The sequence below is a fragment of the Theobroma cacao genome, chromosome 1, assembly GCF_053813885.1.
Source record: "Theobroma cacao isolate CCN51 chromosome 1, ASM5381388v1, whole genome shotgun sequence".
NCBI lineage: Eukaryota > Viridiplantae > Streptophyta > Magnoliopsida > Malvales > Malvaceae > Theobroma > Theobroma cacao.
The window spans coordinates 15378693-15397515 of NC_142639.1; the positions used below are offsets into that span (position 1 = coordinate 15378693).

At 34.4% G+C, this 18823-nt stretch overlaps 2 protein-coding genes across 5 annotated transcripts; both read right to left on the bottom strand.

The window, feature by feature from the left end:
* Window positions 1-311: 311 nt before the first annotated feature.
* Window positions 312-13344, bottom strand: AUG3 (HAUS augmin-like complex subunit). Of its 4 annotated transcripts, none has more exons than XM_007049545.3 (19): window positions 13208-13344; window positions 12763-13047; window positions 12599-12635; window positions 12407-12510; window positions 11858-12053; window positions 11507-11573; window positions 10918-11021; window positions 9975-10059; window positions 8761-8818; window positions 8009-8140; window positions 7357-7426; window positions 5759-5816; window positions 5586-5641; window positions 3921-4073; window positions 3072-3183; window positions 2814-2955; window positions 1270-1345; window positions 1028-1123; window positions 312-563 (listed from the first exon to the last, which is right to left on the bottom strand). In XM_007049545.3, the coding sequence occupies exons 2-19, from the start codon at window positions 12936-12938 to the stop codon at window positions 432-434; spliced, it is 1854 nt and encodes a 617-aa protein (XP_007049607.2). In that variant the 5' UTR covers window positions 12939-13047; window positions 13208-13344; the 3' UTR covers window positions 312-431. The 4 variants fall into 4 exon arrangements, with proteins under 4 accessions (XP_007049607.2, XP_017974162.1, XP_007049608.2 ...); XM_018118673.2 differs by lacking the exon at window positions 13208-13344 and adding an exon at window positions 13176-13195; XM_007049546.3 differs by lacking the exon at window positions 13208-13344 and having other exon boundaries at window positions 8761-8815; window positions 12763-13117.
* An 896-nt stretch (window positions 13345-14240) lies between these two features.
* Window positions 14241-17735, bottom strand: LOC18612643 (uncharacterized). Its single transcript, XM_007049548.3, has 5 exons — window positions 17319-17735; window positions 17071-17231; window positions 16735-16765; window positions 16454-16556; window positions 14241-14762 (listed from the first exon to the last, which is right to left on the bottom strand). Exons 1-5 carry the CDS (start codon window positions 17622-17624, stop codon window positions 14662-14664), a joined length of 702 nt encoding a protein of 233 aa, XP_007049610.1. The 5' UTR covers window positions 17625-17735; the 3' UTR covers window positions 14241-14661.
* Between the last annotated feature and the right edge of the window lie 1088 nt (window positions 17736-18823).

Genomic DNA, 18823 nt, shown 5'->3' on the forward strand with positions numbered 1-18823 from the left:
AATGCGTGAAGTAACTAAAACTCCTGTTTTGCTATATTTGTTTTATCTCTACTGCCGATAGATTGTATTAGTGGAATCCAGCCTATGAGCAGAAAGAGTAACAAAACTCAAAGGACATGCACTTGGAGGCGTTATCCAGTGTTAGAGGTTGAGTTTTGTTTCGGGTAATGCACTTCCACCGGATAAAATTTATTTTTATTATAAAAAAATTACATTTTAAATTGTAGAAGAAAGTAGAAACTTTTTTAAAGCTTTGCTAGTTATGTAATATGAATAATAATCAAATTTAAATTGAGAAAAACTAAATGAAATTCAGTGGGAACAAATTAAAACTTTTCTTAACCTTTTGATACTTACATAATAATACAAACCAACAGAAAGACAAGGGTTTTTCAAGATGTTCTATTGTAAAACTGTTCCCGAGTACAGGACTAGGAAACTTGCAAAGCACGGACACGAGCAGTCAATTCCCTAACTTGGCTCCTCAATCGCTCAGGATTACAGAAGAAGTCGACAAAAACCCGCCTTTGCAGACCAACCTCTTGGGAATGATGTTTTACAATCTGCATGCCACAACAAAGAATGCATATGTCAAGCTGGATATTAGAAAGTTATACCAGGAGCATGCATATGATAGCACAACTTTCACCCAGCTGCATACAATAGATTATAGTAACCACCTTAGTTTTTTCACTCATTTGCATATGCAATGCGGTTACATAATCAAAAGTGTACTTCCATTAGATTCTTAACATGAGCTTAATTACAGTGACCCGATAAGGGGACTTCTCAAAAGGTTCTCTCACATCAAGTAAAGTCTACTCCTAAAATTGATTGATTCATAGAGACCACAAATAAGAAACTCTGGCAAATGTTTCAGACACCATCGGCAGAATAATTATATTATATCTTCTTAAATATACTGGATTCACTGGTGGAAATGGAAAATGGTTCAGATGTGGTAATAATATGCAGTGATAAGCATGAATTCATCCATGACATGGTGAAAAGGTTTAACTCCAATTACCTCATTCTTCTTGCAATGCTCAAGCGTCACCTCCTCAACTGCAGCAGAGAGTTTTGCATTGATCTTTTCCATTTCATCCAGCTCTTTCATTAAAGGCTGAAAGGGGCATCAAAATGTCACAGCATAGCACATCAATTTATCATCCGAAAGGTAAGACCAATAACAACTAACAAGGCAATAATAAAGGCAGGATCATGCTTCTAGCAATCAACATGGCTTGTATGAATTGTTGAAGAACATACCCGTGGTGTCAATATTGGTTGTGCAGTCGTCGAAGATGCAAATAATAATTGCTGTAGACTTTGAATCAGAGTGCACCTGGCACAATACAGAAAAGATATATAACTTACAAGGGAACCAAAAATCCATCAAACACAAATCTACTCTCATTCAAAATGTGTTTAAAGGTAATACTTGCAATTTTCCTTAGGTGAAACATAGTGAAATTCTTTATACAAAACTCAAAGAAAGTCTGCTGGTTTACAATGTCATATAGCAAGAATAATTTGTTTCCTCTCCCAAGCATCTCATAATCATGCCAGAAGTTTCTCTCTCTTCTTCAACTGCCAATTTAGGGCAGCCTTCAAATTACAGACAAGAGAAGTGAAATAGATAGGGTGATAGTTCAGATTAGTTTGGACTGGCAGATAGATAAACCAATACTAATTTCTACTGCCTTATCCTCTGGGCCTATGCCTCGGGAAAAAAGGGGACCAGGCAGTGTTGTTTAAAGAAGGTGGACTTATGTTGGCTTTTGCAGGAGGTAAAATATGCAAAACATGATAGGGGCACAACTTCATCCAATATTTGGACAAATTCACATGTTCCAAAGTTACAGGTTTACTTGCTATCCTGCAGGTTATTGTCAATGCCAGTGACAAGTGCTGTTTTGAAGAAAAAATAAGTGCTTTTAAAGCAAATTCTCCTAGCCAAGAAGATTTTGGAAAAATAAGCACTCTATTGCAGATAAGCATACCTAAAAATGACACTCTGTAACCCAAGGCACAGTACCTTGCACATAATTATTGTATCATACGCTTGGATAATGAGATCCTAAGATAAATAATCACAATCCAAGGTACTCAAGAATGGAGAAGAAACAAGCTTGACTATAAATCAACAACCTCAGCAAGACAATTTTTTAAATCATTTAGGAAGGTTTTGACTGTATCCTTATTCTTCTGTTACTGGATTTTGGTCAGTGCAGTTGCAAGCAACATTACTTCAGCCTTGGCAAAAGGATATCACCTTACATAGTAGGTTCTTTAAGCTTCAGATGAGACTATCATACTAGCATTCATATGGGCTACCAAAAAACTACTGTATATAATCCATGTATCTCAAACTGGCATTCATGAATACTAAAGTTGCTGATCTAGGGAACCAGAGCAGACAATTCGAACATGTGTTTATGATATAGCTAACAACACATACTATAAGCAAGGCATGATAAAGTGGTGATGCTGGCAACAATAGTACTCAAGAAATGACAAATACTGAAACAGACAATCTGGTCAAGGAAAATTCCCCCGACAGTTCTTCAACAGACAGGTTTTATAAAATACGTGCAGTAGGATCATCTCTTAGGAGGATTTTTCTATTGCATAGCTGTACATTTTCAGAAGAAAAAAGAGGACGTAAATTAGTGCTATATGCCATTAGTATTCTCTCTTAATGTTGAACTTGGCAACTATACAGGTAACATGCAATACATTGGAATGTGTTCGATAGTGATGTCAAAGATAAATTCAAGGTCATATTCAAGGATACATTGAAAGTAACTCACAGCTCATTGATACGTCTATTTCTGTCCTCTGGAAGGGAATTCTCCAGATCAGACTGAAGAGCCATCAAGTCTGAATGTAGACCAGATATCTGCTGAACAATGCCTGGAGCAGATACATATGTTGATAGACCAGCCTGTGCATCTAAAAGTTATGCCAAAAGCAACCACAAATTAAAATCCTTCTAATAAACACAAATCTCTAGTAGTTACAGTATGAAACAATAATCAGGTCTTAATTTATAGCAATGGCGACATTACTTGAATGGATACTTAGAAGGTCTCTAACACCATGCAGAAAAGTGTCTCGGTCATCCACTGCACCTTGCTCTTGGACATCAGATGCAGCTTGAATTAGTGCCAAGCAATGCCCCTAAATGATAAGAAACAGCTTTCTACTGTCAGGAAAAAACCCATAGGAGGATTTCCAAGGAAAACTGAAACAATATCAGGGAAACAATACTATCTCATGTAGTATTGAACCAGGAATTAAGGAGAAGAATACAAATAGAACTTATGAAAGCAGTCAATATCAAAGATCCTTTTAACAAGTGGCTGAGCATTAGCCTTTTTGGTAGCGACTACTTGTAGTGTACTCAAGGCGAACGTCCACCCTTCCACATACAAAAAAGAAAGAGGGGAAAAAGAGACAGATTTCATTCACCCAGAAGTTAAGGACCATCTGGTACTTCTGATGAAACATATTTTTTTAAATTCCATTTTTACAACTGTGCTAAAAAGTTCAGATTCAATAGTGCTCTTCACCTTGTTCTTTTGTACAACAGTACTAGTTCTCAAAATTTGTGGAGCACAGGAAAATTAACTAACCCTGCCTGTAGATCATCAACCGAGTATGAACCGACAAAAGGACATTACAATTTGATCTCTAATATTCAAGCTAGAGACATTTTAACATGGAATGCATCACAAACAAGCTGTAACAGAAATGTATACAGCAGCAATGAGTAGAATTTTAACAAGGGAGAGTGGTAAGTGGCAGGCTAGATGTAATAGATGTACTAATGTCCCTGTGGACATCATAAAGAAAACATTTGTAAAACATAAGGATGCACACAAGAATACACAACCAGACCATCAAATCCAACATACCACTCGGCCTTTGGTTGCTGACAGGTACCCCTGAAGCTCTGACTCAATAACTTTAAGCAACGAATATGCTCCAAGCATATTCTTCTTTTCCAATTGACAAGCTATTTTTAAGAGCTGATGCCTTGCAAGCTGATTGATCAGATGATTAATAAACTGCAAAAAGAAATTGAGAATGTCAAACATTTGCAAATGAATTTAGAGTTCGTACATTTTTTGACTTCATGTGGTAAGCACGGTTGTTAGTATCATACCAGACAGCATTTCGGCTTTTGCAAAATGCCATGGTATGTACTGGTATAGGTTGTTTTGGTACCGTTTCAGGGTTTTCAGTTTGTTCTACACACACACACACACACACACACACACACATATATATATATATATATATATAGAGAGAGAGAGAGAGAGAGAGAGAGATGGATAGATATATAAATATAAAATATGTGTATCTTTATATATATAGGGTCTCCTATTTTCATTCGAAGATTAAAAAAATTAGTAAATGTACTTTCTTTATCAAAATATAAATGGTATTTTACCTTGAAAAAAAAAATAAAAAAACAAAGAGAAATGATATTTAATCCAATGCTGTTTGGACCCAAAAATAAGCAAGCAACCAGCCCATATCAGTCTTAGATGCAAATGAAGGTATAGGTAAGGAAGATTCCAAAGTCCGCAGACCTATCTTCTCCCTCTGTTTCTCTCATCTTATCTCTTCTAGTGTTCTCATTCTTTACCCAAATGGCAGATCTGCAAGATTCTCTTTATCTTTTGAATCCAATACTTCCATGCTCACACAATCTCTTTTTCTCCTCTTTGTGTGTGTAATTTAGAAATATTTGGCATCAGCAACAATAGGCACATTCTCCTCTTTGGTTGCTAAAAACAAAAGATCTCTTTGATCCTTAGTTTAATTCCCTCCTTCAACAATAAATATCTGAAAAAAATGGATTTTATTATACAGTTAATGCACTGGCCAGTTTGTCTGAAACGACCGAAACAGGCCAGTACAACTAAGACAGCCTTGTATTGGCTGGCACAAATAGCAGAACGAAATAGGAAGCTTAAGAGTCTCAAATTTATCAGAAACTGATTTGTACAGGCCAAAGAAATTAACAACATCGGTGGTAAGGGCATGCTAGTAAAAGAGGAAAAAGATGGGCCAACTTTATGGTTGTTGCTAGTAACAACTCAACCTTTACTGTTGTCTTTGATCACAATAACACATCAAACATATTTCAACATGTTTAATCAGAGTGTATTCTGAAACATAATGTTTTAACTCGAAAAGTTTTCCATTTTCAATATTTTCACCAAATATCATGGTTTCTACAAAGAAGCAGCAAGTCTGACTGATAGTAGACATGGTTGAATGCCACTGACATGCCAGAGAACAGTGTCTTATGTTGACAGGGAAAGTAAAATGGTGGTTATTCCACATGCCTGTTCTTACTTACTCATCTTACCCAAATGCATTAAATCTATGTAAACCTTTAATACCATCTGATAAAGTAAGAAGCAAGAGCTCCATCACCACAAAAAATTTGAAATAAAAAATTTCCAATTCTTCATTGTTTATGTTATTTGGATATTAATTCCTTTTCTGACATATAATCCCAATAAGATATAAGTAAATAAACACCAGTGAAGGGTAGCCAACCATACCGCTTTTTGTCTGCTAATATAGAACTCTTGGCGCATAACCTTTAGATCATAATCACCTAAAAAAAATAAATTTACAACAACATCAACTTAATCGATAAACTAACAAAACCATAACATAACTTTACTGTTTACCTTCTGCTTGTAATTCTGAAAAAGAAAAACAACCACTGTACCTTGCAAAATGTATGTGTCCTGGAGTTGCGCCAACTCCCAGCAAAGATCTGGAATAGTCTGGAAAAGGGAGGCAGCAATGAAGAATAAAGAGATAAGAGTCAGCTGAAGTAAAATCCCTGAAAAGCACTCAGACAAAAACACTAATACATATATTAACATAATGATTTATAACATTAAAATTCAATCCAATTTCGAATAAGAATAATAATTTGCAGTCTAGGGACAAAAACTATTCATGAATGAAAGCCCAGCCATGTAAATATATCCAACAAAGCAAGATTAATTGCATTGAGTTCATCCACAATCAAATCTCCTTTACCATAACTTTCCACCTGAGGGACCTATTCACCATACACCATAATATTTAAAGTCACTTTCTGGCACATCCCGAATAGGACACCAATATCACAAAAATCCAGTCTATCGTTAAGCATCAAATGAATAGCAACAGGAAACAAATAGAGAGGCAAAACTTGAATATAAAGGCAGCCCTAAACTTGACTGATAAGGGATAACACCACTTAACATCTATCGACATCCTTTACGTTGAATGCCACTGCCACATAACACCAAAAACACCACTGATCTTGAAATCCATCCAACCAGTCAGCCTTACCTTTAAACAGCAACACCCTGTTTCTATCCAATCAGTCAAAAAACACTTACTGGCAGATTAACCATCATCTCTGCCAGATGCATCATTAATGTCCTAGATTTCATAACTTGTCATTCCATCAGCCCTAAAGGCTACTCTCATTCTAACAGCCTTACAGAAAATCATAATTTTACCATAAGCCAAAACAGAAAACCATCTAATCATTCAACACACAAACAATAAAGCCATATAAACGATAGCACCTCTCCTAATGGGGCCTTTACATTTTTCCTCACAATCATTCACCAACTCCAAGAACAATGAAACCAACCATTAACTTTTTTTCCATGACAGCCAAGCCTCTCAATTCTGATTACTGTGGTCTGCAATGGACATTGCCATAATCCTAATATCCATAGGCAACTAAAAGGAAAAGAGAAAAAAAAAATCCTTTAACCTAGTATTATGCCTCTACAAGGAAATCTCCAAATCAGTTATGTTTAATAAGCATAAACTACATCAAGAAAAAGAAAGACCAAGTAAATTTAAATCTTCATCCGTACAAGTTTTTTTGATAGCGAAGGAAATTTTATATTTTGAAAATAGATTGGACAAACCTTTTGTGTATGACACTAAATCACACATTTGAAATCTTCTGTGTTTCTAGGAAAGCAGCAGGAATAAGCAATCCCACAAAAAGATGTTCGAGGAAACCACTAATAAATGCCTTAACAAATTCCTAAATCAACTAAGACAATACAGGTCATACGTAATGGTATCAGCATCACAAAAAATAATTAAGCGGGAATTTATATTTTCAAATTGAAATAAAGCTTACTTGAGAGTGGAAATTTCAAGCAAAATTGTTCTGACCTTATGAAGGTAGAAAAAGCTTATATTATTAACTGGGAATACAGCTCTGGCATGGAACAACTATTTATGCAAAAGATTTAGGTCACATAAGAATTTGAAAAAACTGGAAATAGAAATACACAAACAAACCTCGGATAACAATTTCTCTTCTTTGTGATAAAGGTTTGAAAGTTCTCCCACCAATTCAGCATGCTTTCTTCTACAAATTTATAATCAACATGATGTATTAATATGTTACAATCATAACAAGTAGGAACATTTATATAGTTATTCCTTGTAATGATGCCCATTGTCTAAGAATTTAATGCCCTTTCATGTGCTAATTTACAAGCTTAGAATATTTCGTAGTATTATGATAATAAAGTCATAATTAAGTCTAATTTGATTATAATATTATGGTGGGGTGGATATTTTAGATTAGAATCTTTTGAATGGATTTACTTTTTCTTCTTTACCATGTTTTTCATCGTAAATATTGATAAGACCAGCATCTGCATTTCCTTAAAGAAGATCAAAGGCATTGTTCCAATACATGACAGTTCCAGTTGAAAACGACAAAGGCATTTACAGGGTCAGTCACACAGCCAGATGAATGCATTAATCAAGGAATGCATATAGGACAAATTTGAATTTTAAATGGCTAGTATAGTGGCAAAAACCGAAATGATTGCATTAAGTTTCAAACCATATCACCTGACCTCAGTAATATGAATCATGCAAAATATGGTAACTGAGAATGCAAAAATTTAGACACTGAACTTCTACAAATGTAAAAGCTTACCTCAGGGAATGAAGATCAAGATGGATATGAGCTTCATCTAATGATATTTGAGATTTAAGTGCCATGAGAATGGCTTGCTGCTTGGCATTCTCAACCTGAGCTTCTACCCATTGTCTTTCACTTGTTCCAAATCTGTCAAATCATGATCAATAAATTTATTTTTTAAAAAGTATAAAGCAACACCTCACCCCCCCCCCCCCCCCCCCCCCCCCTCCCAAAGTTCTAGACGTATCAAACAACATTCTGTACAGTCTACAATAAATAATAAGCTGACAAGTACTCATGGTGTCACAATATATAAGATTGAGATTATTTCAACTAGGAGCAAAAATATTGCTTTCAAGAATCAAAATGGACAATAATCCATATAAAGAGAACCAAATTAGACCTCACTGTCACAGCAACATAACATGCTATTGTAGAGCTAATCTCGAATGTTCCAACAAAACTAGTTTCTATCTCTTTATTTGTTTAACCCCCGTGTAACTTTTACTTAATGCAAGTGAAAGAGAATAATTGTAGTGATAATCATTTACTTTTATTGCAATAAGGAAAGATGTAATATGCCAAGAAAACCGTTTTTCTCCTATCTCCCACAAAATCAAAACTTCCTCCAAGCACCAAAGTCATTCAAATAAATCAATTAATTGCTTTTCAAAATAAAAAGATAAATCAATTAATTGAACAATAGCTAGTTAAAAATCACAATAAAAAAGTATATTTAGAAAGTTATATATAAAAAAAGAACATACATGGAGCGAAGCCGCTGCAATTCAGATACACGTTGATGATGGGACTTTTCTATATCTGCTGCATTTAAAAAAGAAAAGAAAAATGCAAATATTTTTGCCACCACAAGAATGTAAGATCACCAGTGCATATGCTGTTACAAACTAACAAAATGTAATCTGGCAAAACTATCAAGATAAATGTAAAGCTGTGGTAGTATCACTTGCTGTGATTGCTCAGAAGATCCAGCTATATTAAGTCAGCATGCTGCTATTTTTGGCATATAGAATGTGCATCACATCATTTTCTTCAAACCTTTGCAAGTACATTATTAGCAGATGAGCCAATACAGACACATCTTCAAAACCTAATATAAGAATAAAAAAATGTAGAAACTAGTGCAATTGGCATGACTTTCAAAGCACATAATAGAAGATTATCATATTCTTCCTTTTTCATTTAGTTTTTGTAAAGAACCGTGAGTAAGAAAAATGAGAAAAAAAGATTTCCAAATAATAACATTAGATGAGTGGCATACAGAATAATTTATGACAAACAAACCAGATATTGGAAATTAACAGAGATAATTGCACTCAATAATTCATATATCCTGCGATAAGAAATAAAAGTTAAAAGATTTTCAAGTGGCAAATAACTTAAGGCACCATTTAAGAAGGTAGGACCTTAATTTACAATTTTACATATTTAATCCACCTTTCTTTCGGATAGAAGCAAGTCATTGCACAAAGCCAGTTGCTATTGTTTAGCCGTTGCATTTTTCTTGTTTTGTATAATGAGCTACATTTATTCATTTAACACTCAAAGAAGCTTTATAAAAGCAGCAGTTGAAGCTCATTATAAACATTATTTATTTTAAATTTTTACTAATAGTAAAATAATATACTTTCATCATTTCTAATAAATACTAAGGAAAAAAAAAGGCTCCTTTATTGAGATGGGTAAAGATGAAAGAAGCAAGAAGATTAAGGACAAAAAGAAATAAGTTTAGAGAGTAAAAAGGCACAACAAGACAGGATAAAGATGGACTTTCCCCTTTCCAGTAGAAAGGTTATATGGAAAAAGGTTTTAATGAATATTCATCGAATCAAAAAATTGTCATATAGAAGCCAACAGAATCATACTATAAGCAAAGGAAATATTTATGCCTTGCAATTAAAGTACAGCATTGCTAAAAGGAAACGAAAGAGTTTTACTCTAAGAGAATAGAGTGGAATACCTCTTACTAAGATGTTTGAGACATCATCAAGACTCACCCATGAACATTTGGATTTTCCCTCTTCAGCAACTAATCGAAAAGGAACCTGAGTGTAATTACATATTGAATCAACAAAGGTAACAGAATAAAAACAGAGAAGTCTTAATATGAATTAAAGAAAGGAGAAACAGTTCAAGACAAAAACACTTGGCTAGCCACATTTTTCACTTATAACCCAAATAGCTGGAAAATTAAACATAGCATGCAAAATTTAAATCTACTTTGTTACATAAAAAACATATAAAGATACAGATGATAAATACCAAGAATGCGATGATATTTCATAAATATCACTCTGGAACATGACCAACAGTTTGAAAGAAATTTAAACCCCACAACAGAAATGACCAAAGGTTTGAAAAGAAATTCAGGTGCCAGCAAACCTACAGTCTGAAATAGGTAGAACTTCTATTGCCTTATGGAGGTAAGAGACTGATGGTAATGTATATGCATGTGTTCTGTTTCTGAACTAAACACTATATAGAGTTGTGTACATGTGTATGCTTTAGAGGAATAAAATTAACATGATCCTTTGGAACGTGAGAACACTCATGGATAATCAGTATCCACATGGCATAATTTCCATGTGTATGCTCATAGTAAAGTGAACTGTTTCACAAAATGATTGGATATAATCTAAATACTCTGGTAGTTACATGATATACCATCTGCTTAGATTAAACAGCTAGATATTGTTCCTCTCCTTTAGGAGGATTTTTTTTCTTCCTCGTACTCTTACATTATCTCTCCTGAACCATTTTCATTGAATTTTTCTTTCCTTTCGTTTTACACTTTTGGGTGTAAAATGGTGCTTAACAGAACACTCTTAAAGGTCAATGTAGAATTATTGAAGACTATGCAACACAAAGACATGAGATACAAACGGGGCAGTTCCAGATCATACCGTGTCTAGTTGCTTGGCAAACCACTGATTTAACTCCTTTATGCAAGATGAATCTCCAACCAAGTAAGGATGGAAGTCAGAGTAAGCTAAGTAGATGCCCTCCTCTGCATGTATAAAAAATGAATTAAAGCTTATCAGAAAGGAGCATGCAACAAAGAAAAGTTTCCTTCCACTCTTCCTTACCCCTAATGCTAGGCATGCATTATCTCAAGCTCCTCTATTTATTTGTTATTTGACATGGATTTTGAGAACCAACAATAAGTCCAGCAGAAACATTCATGTATCACCAGGAAAATAACCACATACAAACCAAAACTTACAGAGCCAAATAGCAAGTAATGCACCAGGCCAATTACACTACAGATAAAATATGTCAACTGAGAGGCATCTAAATTGAGGAAAAAGGAAAGGGAAGGGGATAATACTAAGGTTGTCAGGTCAGTCTTCATTAGCCTAAGTTAAACCCAAACCATGATTACCCTCTCAGACAAATGGATTTAAACAAATGCATCATTGTCAAAAGAGCATAGCACTATAGAATTTAACATCTTTGACGGAAAGGAACAAGCATGAGAAAGTAAACCAGTACCATCTCCAGAATGATAATGTGCCAGCTCTTGTGCTGTAGATGCTATCCTTCCAAGAACTGCATTCATCTAAATCACAACAAAAATGCCAAGTACTTCTTCAATGTTCAAACAGATGAACACTTTCTCTTAGAAGAAAGGAATCAATTAAAAAAATTAAAGAAAGGAATAGCTTTTAACATTAAATTCTAGTTTCATTGATATATTTATACTGTGCAGCGGAATCATGTCGTACAGCATAAACACAACTCAGAATATATTATCATTCCACCTTAGCTTGATCAAGTTTCAACATAAAATGTTTCAAATATTATAGCAATTAAAGTAATTAGAGATTGCTTAAATTTACATACCTGCAAGTTCCTTCCTGAGAGGCTGTCATCTATGGTTGTAAGGTGTCCATTGACAGTAGATGTTGCAGCAACTCTTGCGCGTCTGCCTTGGATCAAAGCTGAAGCCTGGCCTGTAAGCATATCAAATTGAGACTGCAAATGCCTAAGTTGTTTCTGCAACTCTAGAGCTTCAGCTTTGTATGCTACGGTTGCATCCCTAAATAAAGACAAAAAGATATCTATCAGTACCGGAAGCATCAAGCTGGGGTGCATTATCACTAGTCAAAAGAATTTTGAAATAAACACCGAGAAATGTAAAGGGAACAAAATATTAGCATCTGGGAGTGCACAAGCACATAGTAGAACCCTCTCTGAAGAAGTTCTATCAAGAAAAATACATTCAAGCTACCTAAAAGTATCAATCCAACACAGTCCCCTAGTTAAATATTTTCAATGTTATCAAGCTTAAAATGATTAACATCTTCAAATAGCAGAAAAATGTTAAAGAAACACCAAATATCACGCAATTTCAAGTATGTAAAATACAATGCTGGGTTACAATAAGAATACCTAATATCTTTCAATCCTTCTTCAGCTCCGAAAACTGCCTCCTGGTTGTCCCTCCTGGACGAAAAGGCTGAAATGCTATCATAAGCAAAGTCCAAGTCTTCCCCCTATTTAATTATACAAACAAAACACTAACATTAACGCCCTATCCCAAAATTTGCAGCCGAAGAACACAAAATAATGAAAAAATTTTACCTCCAATAGCTTCCCTTCTTGTACAAATTGCTCATACCTGCACACATTTAAATTGATCCCATCAATGGCAACCTAAATTGAGGGTTTAATCTTTGGACATTTTTTTCCCCGCATTTTTCTATGCAAAAAAGATATGGAGAGAGAGAGAGAGGGAGGGAACGGACTGGGAGAGCTCGGAGAGGGAGAGGACGTTGGAGGGACGGAGGGAGGAGCAGATCCAATCGAGGATGGAGCGTGCGTCGTCGTACTGGAAAGGCCACTCAAAGCTATCGGGATCCAATTTCCCTGCAGCTTCGTAGCCCAATTCCCCTAGCAATGCGCAGAGTCTCGCCCCACTCATTTTCAGTTGCTCAGATCCTTCCCATCATTTCAAAAACTTTTGCTTTCCGTTTGAACTCTTTATGTGAAAATTGAGAGAGAGGTGACGAAGGCTTATTTTGGGCGCCGGCCTGATTGAAATAAATAAATAAAAATGAAGAAAAATGTGAGTATTGTTTGCGGAGATATCTAATCTAAACACAAGTAGAAGTAGCAAATAAGTAACCAATTTCTTTTGTTTTCCAGAGGGGAGCCCCACCCTTTGTTTGTGCTTTTACTCTATCTTGTTACCTTTCCCGTTGTGAAACCAAACTTATTCTTGAATTCTGAGTGCCATGATTGCTGAGTCGTTAAGACTCGACTTCACCTAAACCATCTCCAAGGCCACAACTGCACCGCATCTTTATGTTCGACTCTCTTATCTTATGTATATCATTTGATTCAATTAGTAAAATTAAAATATTTTATTATGAAGTAACACTACTAGCTATCATCATTTCCAACTAATAATCATAAAATATCCATTATCCAAACCAAATGCAATTACAAATAATAGTTTTAAATATTAAAATTTAAAATCTATACCAAATTTTGTTAATTGTTTTAAAAATGTTTTTAAATTGTAATTTATTTTTTATGAGTTAAATTTTATTTATATTAATAACATACATAAAATTTGATAAATTTCAAAATTTTTTTTATAATATTAATGATCAAGTTTGAGTATTATATACTGCTTTTTTTTTTAAAACAAATTTGAATAAAATATGAGTACTTGAATATTAATCAAATTTGGATTTAAGATTAACGAATAGCTTACCCGTTATCATGATTAAGATATAAATAATTAACATTTTAATACAATTCAAATTTGAATATTTCAAAATTAAGGAATATGCTACCCGCTGTAATTCTTATACGGAAAACCAATTAATGAATATTCTACCGGCTGTATTTTTATCATATGTGAAACTCATTTGTCTTGAAAATGATTAATGGGTCAATTCCAAAATACTTAATCAACATCGATTTTTTTTTTTTTTTGGTTTTATGTTCACTTTTTGGTACATGAGATAACTAAATCAGTTTTCCCCAAGTGACTAAAACCCTTGCATAGCCCTGTTATTTGTAATTGCATGATGAGCTGGTTACAAATTCAAAGTCATAAAAAGTAAAATCAATTCAATTATCGCCTCCCATATCCTTTCCTTTTCACCTCTCTTCCTCCTGGCATGAACATTTGCTGGTTGAATCAACAGTAACAGCTCAAATAAGAGTACAAATACAGGGGGAAAGTGAGATCTAGACATATTGGCCCGGCCCATTTGTTGGAATTAAGCCTCTTCAAATACATATTGCAATACATAATCAAATCGAAGTCTCAATTTGGCACTCGATTTACAATCTTTCTGGTGGATCATCTCAGCATCATAAAAGTGAGATTTCAGCCCATCGAATGAAAGAACTACATCACATGTACAATTTGTCCAAGGAGAAAATCTCATACAAAATTATGAGCTAACATCCATATTGCTTACCTTCCTATATAAATGCATTTGAAACCCTTTGCATCCTCGTTTGACAAGCAAGGACTGCTCAGAGGATAGCCAGGATTTGAAGCACCATAACATTGTTGACAACAATGGTAAATGGGGCATAGTGAAATAAAAAAGATTCTTTTCTTTGCAAAATGCTTAAAATGCTCTCGTGTTAGTTCCTCTGTTTCTATTTATTTCATAATACTGTTAATCATTATCAGAAAAGTATCTCTGAGTGTCAAATGGCTGGCTCCTGGAGTTTGTATCATAGCTGTTCAAGGATGTTCCGCCATTCATTGGTGCAAATGCTGCAAAATACATGTACATCAGGACTCCACCAAAGGTAACATGATCCTTTCACATATTTTAAGCTATTAAAAAAAAAGAAAAGTAGGCAGAAAACAATCCATCTCAAATAACATTTGCATGTCATGCATAACTTAAATTCTCAAGCATTTTACATTGACATGCTTTGAAAATTTATTATTCTCTTTAACCTTGACTGAAAGTTAAGCTTCTGCAAAGTTACAGATGATTTCAGTGAATATGTGAATTTCATGGATATTATAGGCACCAGTTTATGCAGTAATGACATCAACTTTTCTATGACAACCTTGTAATGTATGGCTAAGCATTCTAACATTGCAGAAAATACAATGAAAGGATCCAAAATTTCAGCATATTAAAGATATAATTTCACACGGTGAGTGAAAATATTCGTAAATCACATTGTGCACATTGATGAAAGGCCTTTCCATCATCATGATCAGTAATGTGCAGTCATAGCAAGAAAATTAGCTTTAGCATATCACTCTATATCAAACAATTGGCAAAGAGTTTAATGCATTTTTATCAGTTAAGAGTCACAGCAGTCCAAACCTTGACCTTGACAGGACTAAAAACTCCTGTAAAAGACCTTATCTCCCAAAGCTTATAGAGCAGGAAAGGGGTAAAAATTTGCAGAGTGTGGTAAATTTAATGAAGTAAAAATTTCAAATATCAGATTGACATTTAAAATTGAATTGAGAAAACCATAAAACCGTAGATTGCAAAAACCTAGAATTATATCAGTTTAAAATAGGTTGACCATTTGACCATTCAATGTTGGCATCATTATAGGAAGAGTTAATACTCAGCTCAGCTCAGCTGAGTACAATGCTTCAACCAATCTCTTCAAACATTTGCTAAAGAGACTCAGAACTGGCAAGTAGTTTTAGGGGAAAAAAGGAATTGACTTTTGATCAGTTAAAATTTCAAAATCTAAAAACCTAAAGCTTATCAGCTGTATATCAGCATATTGGCAACACAAATTCACATTTAACAAATGAACAATTCCCAAAAACCTCTTTAGTATGATAATTTCTTTAACATGCCAACGAAGTCAAGGACCCATAATTAAACTTGTTTTTAAGTGAAATGAAATCAAATACATTTACAAGCCTACCAGAGCTAAGTTATGAGATACTCAAGCTTAGTTCATTTAGCTAGTTAAGAACTTGGGCTAAGCTTTAGCCACCTCATTAACAAGCCAAGATACAAAATAGCTCAAACAACTATTGAATATATTTTTAGTTGCTTTCTTCAACCAACATGGACGCCTTTCTGAAAATTGAGACCAAGGGATCTATTTAGAGGTAGTAATTGGGCAAGTTGTTTCTGGTCAGGGTCAGGTTTTGGTTGCTAGCTTTTTAAGTAAATTCAAGTTCGCTTGTAGATGGTAAGATAGGTCTTCTGAGTTTGGATCAATTTTTGCTGCATTTTACTCTACAGCATACAATCATCTGATTGGGGTTCAAACCATTTCAAGTTTCAGGTCGGGGCCAGATTTTCAGGTAATTCCCTTCCCTATTAAATTCAGGTTCATTCACATAGATTGGGTATGTTGATTGGGTCAATTCAGCTCTTGCCACCTCTAGATCTATCCAATAGAAGCAAGAGCAGAAAATAGAATTTTTTTTTTTGTATACAATGGAAATTAGCTTGAAAGAGTCAAACATACCTTTCTCTCTCATTCTTTTCTCTCTGTCATATTCAAACTTATCCCGAATTTGATTAACCTTCTCCAAGGTATCACCTTGCCTATTCCTCCCAAGGCCTTGGTCCTGCAGTCAGATTACATAGCGCACAGTCATATCAATCAGGAAGATATTACAAAAAAGAAATAAAAAGAGAAATTTCCAAAACGTAACATGGGATGGCCAAGATTTCTTGAGATTGAGTTTTATTTCATAAATTATGCCACCAACAAGTCATTCTATTAAGATATGAAAAAAGTGATACCTTCATCAGATCAGCACGGGGTCGCCTGCTCCTATAAAACAAAGCAAAAGGGTGTATGCTTAGCCATTTCTAATTGGCATCTTTAGTCAGACAAAATAATGCTGAACAGGCGATGAAAGAAAACAAAAAAGAATTACTAAACATAAAACTTTCAAGATTTGGTGAGGCTCTTTATTGGTGTTCATTTTGGTCATAACTTGTGACACCAAACGAATAATCCTTAACCAAGAAATCCTACATTTACAATGCCAATGAAACACTCTAATGATTTGTCTAAGGATCTTCTTTTTCACGATTAATAAACACAGCATGATGAAGAAACCAGCAAGGAGAAACCTGTAAGGATTAAAATCTTGATCATCATCCTCGGCAGAGTCGTAATTGGCATGATCTTTAGCAATTTTTTTTGAGTAACCCTCATCCCAATACAACCTCTCCCAGTTCTCTCTAAGTTCATTATACAATTCCATGTACCTTTTGCACCATGGCTCATGCTCCTTCAGTAAAACCAAGAAAATAAATATTATTTGCTGCATTTTTGCAGTTTATTATGCATAATAAGAATTGTTTTTATTAGAGCTAACCGATTCCTTAATAACGAGGCGAGTGCGGCGCATGAACTGTTCCCTGAGCTGCTTTCGACGCTTGTTTGGAATGTTATCTCTGGGGATGACGAAGCGCTCACGCGGGGGAACGTGATCACCAATCTCGTGCATCTCGCCGTCCACGATCCACCACTCGGATTTATCTTCCGTTTTCTTGAACGCGAATCCTGGGGCCTTGGACCGCCGCTTGGAGGAAGCGCCGTCGGTTCTAGCGAAGCGGAGTTGGTGGGTGGTGGAACGGAGGCATTGGGTTAGAGTGTGGAGTCGCTTTGAGAGGGAGAGCATGGGTCTCCTGGGGTAATAGATACTGGGCGGCTGTCTCCGCGATGTTAGCTCTTCTAGACTGGTACCGCCATTCGAATTTAGAAGGTTTTTTTTTTTTTTTTTCAGATAATTTTAATATCGAGAAATATCAAAGGTTAGTAGTAGTTTTTAAAAGAAAAAAAATAAAAAATGAAACAATTTCTTCTTTTGTATAACTAATAAGTTATAACTTATATAAGATATGAAAAAGTAAAGAAAAGAGTTGAAATTTAAAAGTATAATGGATAACATGATTTTGAGAGTTTTCATTTAATTTTTTTATCTTCACCATTTTACTTTTTATTAAATTAATTAGATTTTCATGGTTTAAAAATATGAAAATTCACTCGTACTAGAAAAACACCCACTCTATAATGCTAGGATTGGTTATCAAATCTATATATAGTTTTTTTTATTTAATACAAAATATGGGCAAATAACTTATCCGAGTGTTGTCTATGAGAACCAAATAAAGATCCAAAGTTTTAAATTATACAAAACACACACTTTGAACGATGAAGAATTGAATCAGTAATTGAAAATAAATAATTGGGTGGATGAGCATGAAGAAAATGGCAAAATAACACCAAAAAAAAAGAAAATAGAGATTAGAAAGTAAAAAGTATGAAACTAAGTGCATGTTTGGTTTGGTTTTTTTTTTCAATTTATTTATTTCTTAAAAATAGAAGTTTAGACAAACAGAACTTTTGAGAATCTCTTAAAAAAAGTAACTTTTTTTAAAGAACAAAATTTTAAAAAACAAGAGATTAAAAAAAACTCTAGATAAGAGCTTTCTTTTTTCTTCTTTTAAAAATACATCAACTTTTCAAAAAATATCCCCTCTCTCAATCAACCTCCCTCTTCTCTCACTCCTTTTGCAAATCACCTTTCTCTAATGCAAATTGTGATCTCTCTCTCCTTTACCTTTGTCTACAAAGACTACTAGAAAAAAAAAATTATAAGAAACAACCTTAGTCATAAGCCCATTTCAAAAATAGCCTTCAATATAAAGTTAATTATTTTTAACCAATTTTATCCATAAGATGACAAAAATACCCTTAAAACCATTTCAAACAAATTAAATGTTCCCAAATTTTCTCTTCTGCAATTCGTTTGCTTTGTTCCCCATTCTGCTGTGCTCTCCATTTTACTCTCTTGTTATCCAACTTTCTCTAATTTTA

Bases quoted from the DNA above. Each gene is read 5' to 3' on its own strand.
- AUG3 (XM_007049545.3), bottom strand. From the start codon at position 12,938: ATGAGTGGGGCGAGACTCTGCGCATTGCTAGGGGAATTGGGCTACGAA. The intron at 8,819-9,974 runs GTATTCCACTCT...TTTTAAATGCAG, and splicing joins CTCAAACATCTTAGTAAGAG to CAGATATAGAAAAGTCCCAT. The intron at 5,642-5,758 runs GTACAGTGGTTG...TATTTTTTTTAG, and splicing joins GGACACATACATTTTGCAAG to GTGATTATGATCTAAAGGTT.
- LOC18612643 (XM_007049548.3), bottom strand. From the start codon at position 17,624: ATGCTCTCCCTCTCAAAGCGACTCCACACTCTAACCCAATGCCTCCGT. The intron at 17,232-17,318 runs GTTAGCTCTAAT...GTTTTACTGAAG, and splicing joins GCCTCGTTATTAAGGAATCG to GAGCATGAGCCATGGTGCAA. The intron at 14,763-16,453 runs GTATGTTTGACT...TGTATTTTGCAG, and splicing joins GAAAAGAATGAGAGAGAAAG to CATTTGCACCAATGAATGGC.